Here is a 4,187-nt window from a genome sequence, read left to right as displayed (position 1 = left end):
GCAGTTTCCTCACCGGACTCGTACGTTCTGTGGCACCGTTACTGAAGTCCGGCGTGACCACCGTCGGCAAGGAGGCGTTACGTTCGGGAGTCGGATTCTTGGGTGACTTAGTGTCTGCCGGTGGTACGCAACATCCCAAGTACGCGGCTGCCGCTCGTCTCAAACGTTTGAGACGCTCTCCGTGCGTCGTCTCTGCCTATTGGCACAGACAAAGAAATCCACTTAACGAGTGATTGACGGATCCATTATTTGAGTTTCTAAAAGCTTTTAGTAAGACCATTGGACATTTGACGAAGGTGAGCGAATCTTGACAAGTATCTAAAAAGCTTTGTTTAGTTCACTAACAAAGGAAACCTTCTAGGACGTTCCGTCGATTGACGCCGACAAAGGAACAAGTGTTGTTTACCACTGGATCTTCGTGGAAGATTCCACCCTCCGTGCGTCGTGTCTCTGCCTTTTGCCACAGGAGCTTCAGTTAGGGTTTGGAGTTCGCTGAGTGTAGTTGTGAGTTGCTTAGCTACCACGCTCAACGGAAAAACAGTGAACAGTGTTGTCCAAGTGTTTGTTTTGATTAAATCGTAAGTACTAGAGTTAATATCAATACATAATAAGTGTATAATAGTATTACTACACATTTTAGGGGATTTAACAATTATAATAACGGCCTTTGGAATATTGTGTAATCATCGAGTCAAAGGCAGTGTTTATTTTTTAAGAGTCTATTAATTTTCATTTAAAAAAAATATTTTTATATTATTGTACTTTAAACAAATTGTAATCCATTAAAATCAGTTGTAATTATTATACATGTCTTTATCATATTGCGTAAACGTCTAGTCAAAGTCAATGTTAATTTTCTGTGAGTCTATTTTGAATAATATTTTAATATTGTTAATTCATTTTATTTTAAAGATAAATATATATTATTTACAGAAGTAATCCTGTACGTAATACGAGACGTTATCATATTGCAAAATCATCGAATCACATTAAACGTTCCTATGTTTCTTTGAACAATATTTTTAACACATATACATTAAAAATAAGTTAAAATGTTTTCAATTCAATTCAATTTTATTCATGCAATTCTTAAATTAATTACATAATCCCATGTGCCATGCAAAGCACGCGCGGGATGAAAAACACATTTCATTTTCTCGTTTCTGGCAGCAAAAAGTTCATTTTTCCTTCTTTGTCACTTAACAGAACAGTGAGTAGACATTTCCTATTGCAACAGTTTTAATCATATAAATAAATAGTGTAAAACAAACTGAGTGGCTACTATACACTGCATACGGTATTAATTTCTTTTTTCTTTTTACACTGGCATAATCGAAGATATTATTTAATTTTTTTATGAATAATTAATTATTATTTCTGTTGCGTGTCTTGCTGTAGATGAACAGAGACGTACAATCACCACCGCCGGCGACGTACATCGGTCCGAACGTGTTTCCCGTGTGCGATCGACCATTCTCGTGTCATGAACACGCCCTGCACCATTATCACACGGTCCACCTACAGACCGGTGGATACGTGTGTGAATGTTGTGACAGGACGTTTTCTTGTCGTGATCATGTTCGACAGCACTATGCGGTGACTCACGCGTCGAACTGTGGTCCGTTACCAACTCCGCCGCAGACTCACCCTCAACGGTTTGAGTCGCCGGAGAGTGATGATGACGTCATTTTCATTGACGACGATGACGACAATGCATCGGGGACGATCGAGGAGCTGCTCGACGTGCCTATGCTTACCGATAGTCAGCTAGAACCTGAAGGTTTGTATATTAATAAGATAAAAAAATAAATAAATGAAATAAAGTTAATCGTATCCATTCATTCGTTTTAATGACCAATTTCTTTTTTTTTACGATGACAGGATAGAATTATTCTTTTACATCTGAAGGAGGAGAAGATGGTTTATAAATGGCTCATAATTGAATTAATTTATTTTAACAAAGAAAACTCATCGCAAATAGGTCAAAAGAAAATATTTATTTAAATATTCTTTCAAAATATACGACATTAACTATTCTGGGGATCGTTATTGTTTACTATAGAAGCTGAGACAGCCACATGTCGGTGCTGCATGGACCGTTCGGGAGCCGGCGTGAACTTCGGGATCATCTTCGGGTGACCCACCTCGTCAGCGTCAAGTCGACCCTGGACGAATGGGCCGGTCTCAGCGAGGACGAAGACATCAACGGGGCTCGTCAGATGCTCCTCGATAATGTTCGGGGAGGTAATGAGGATATGATTTAAAAATAAATTAAATAAAAAAATAATAGATAAATTTAGTTAATAGATTAATGTTTCAATTCAAGATTCTTTGTTATTCAGTTTATAACATGAATTTTATTTATAAATCAATTTATAAAATATTCTTTTCTACTCAGTTTATTATCTACAAAAAAAATATATTTATTTAAATTTTCTTCCAAAATAAATAGATAAATTATTTATTAATAAATTCATTCGATTCCTTTCAATTAAAAAAATATCTTTATGATTGGATTTATTTCAATAACGATTGTTCTTTACAATTAACTGCTATAAATTAACAATCGACTGAAGAAACTGATCATTTGATTTCAGAGAGCCGTTCTGCTAGTATGCAGGAGGAGGAGGAGGCAGACATAACGGCTGGTCCATTGTCGGGAATTTTGTCACCCTCTCCTGTCGCTGCCACAGTTGACAATAATTCCAAAGGAGACAGTGTCAACGACGTCGACGACGACAATGTAGACCACAACTCGTCACCCGACCATTCTATTATCGGTAATTATTATTTTTACTTAAAATATATATATCCTATTTGTGAAAAAGTCTTAATTATCTTAAACATAAATAAATAAAAAAAATTAAACTTGATTAACTTAAAGTAAAAAAAAGAAAAAAATAAATTAATAACATAATTGAATAATAAATTAAAATGTCACATCAGCAGCAACAGCCGCCGCCGCCGCCACAGCCGCGTCAACTCTGGCATCCGTGGCAGCAGCAGCAGCAAAAGACACCGACACCCCCACAGCCATCACCACCCCCCCCCCCCCCAGCGACGCGATTCGTTTGTCCGGACTGTGGTCGAGCCTTTGCCAGAAGATTTTGTCTTAGGAGACATATGGAGGCCAACTGTCCGGCAATGAGATCCTTCAAGAGATTTCGGTGCCCTGAGTGCGGCCGCCAGTTCAAAACTGAGTACAGCATGAACAGACATTTGCGGTTTCACTGCAGGTCGAAGAGGGCGACAAAATGGGGCACCGAGAATTCTCCTCCACCACCCCCGCCGCCACCACCGACACCGCCTCCACCAACTGCGGGACCATCCAATCAATACAGAGGCGGTGGCAGCCGAAGAGATTGAACGACTAGATCCCAGCGATCGAACAGTTAGAGACAAGGTTCTGATAAGACTTTTGGAAAAATCTGGTTATCAAGCTAGGGTTGGTAGTATTTGGAGAGAGGTCGCGACAGCTGTGCTTGCAATTTCCGCTGTAAAGGGGAGGGATCATTTGTTACTGCGCTATATAAGAGGTTTGCTATGGGGAGTTACTGTTCCACCGTTTTTCGAGCAAAACGATGTGATAACCTGGACGAGAGAGGGATCGAGCTTGTCAATTCTCCCACTCTTGCTTCTCGGAGCGTGCAATCTAGCGACTCTAGTCTTAACCGACGCAATCGCCGAAATAGATATCGCTTACTGTATCCTTCATTGGATGGAATGCGGCAAGGAGACCTTCCAAGACAAGAAACTTTTCACCCAGAAGGCATGTCGAAATTGGCTTCCAGAAGCTCTCAATCTTCTTGGTATAGAGATAATACCAGACTGGAAAATTGGAGGTGTTCTGAAGGGGATCAAAGAGAAAAAGATGAAGGAGCCAAGGGTAGTGACGAAGACCCTTCCGGAGGCTCAATCCAAGAGGAGAGAGAGACTCAGTCATCCGCTGAACGTTTTAATAGACAATATGATACAGTTGAAGAATTTGGAGAGAATCAAGGATGGATATCAGACAAGCCGAATAATTTCGAACGACGGGACGTATTATATTTCTCTTTCAGAGCTGACGATAGATGCAGCTGTACTACCAAAGACGCCCGAGGGAGTATTAGGGACTTTAGCACCACTGTTAACTTTGGAGACCGGGCAAGTCCTTCATTACGATTTAGAGAGCGTCGCCGAATTTG

General features: G+C 40.0%; 1 protein-coding gene across 1 annotated transcript; it reads left to right on the top strand.

Moving 5' to 3' along the window:
* The first annotated feature begins 2,078 nt into the window (after window positions 1-2,078).
* On the top strand, window positions 2,079-3,366 carry LOC128984250 (zinc finger protein 787-like). The gene is made up of 3 exons (XM_054403552.1): window positions 2,079-2,244; window positions 2,598-2,743; window positions 2,947-3,366. Exons 1-3 carry the CDS (start codon window positions 2,079-2,081, stop codon window positions 3,364-3,366), a joined length of 732 nt encoding a protein of 243 aa, XP_054259527.1.
* Window positions 3,367-4,187: the final 821 nt, after the last annotated feature.

This window comes from Macrosteles quadrilineatus, unplaced genomic scaffold (assembly GCF_028750875.1).
Source record: "Macrosteles quadrilineatus isolate MER2022 unplaced genomic scaffold, UCM_ALF_1.0 Scaffold_2__2_contigs__length_208266976, whole genome shotgun sequence".
NCBI lineage: Eukaryota > Metazoa > Arthropoda > Insecta > Hemiptera > Cicadellidae > Macrosteles > Macrosteles quadrilineatus.
Note: the sequence above shows the minus strand (reverse complement) of the source record. Positions and strands in the feature narration are given on the sequence as shown.

Bases quoted from the DNA above. Each gene is read 5' to 3' on its own strand.
- LOC128984250 (XM_054403552.1), top strand. From the start codon at position 2,079: ATGTCGGTGCTGCATGGACCGTTCGGGAGCCGGCGTGAACTTCGGGAT. The intron at 2,245-2,597 runs GTAATGAGGATA...ATTTGATTTCAG, and splicing joins CCTCGATAATGTTCGGGGAG to AGAGCCGTTCTGCTAGTATG. The intron at 2,744-2,946 runs GTAGACCACAAC...ATGTCACATCAG, and splicing joins ACGACGTCGACGACGACAAT to CAGCAACAGCCGCCGCCGCC.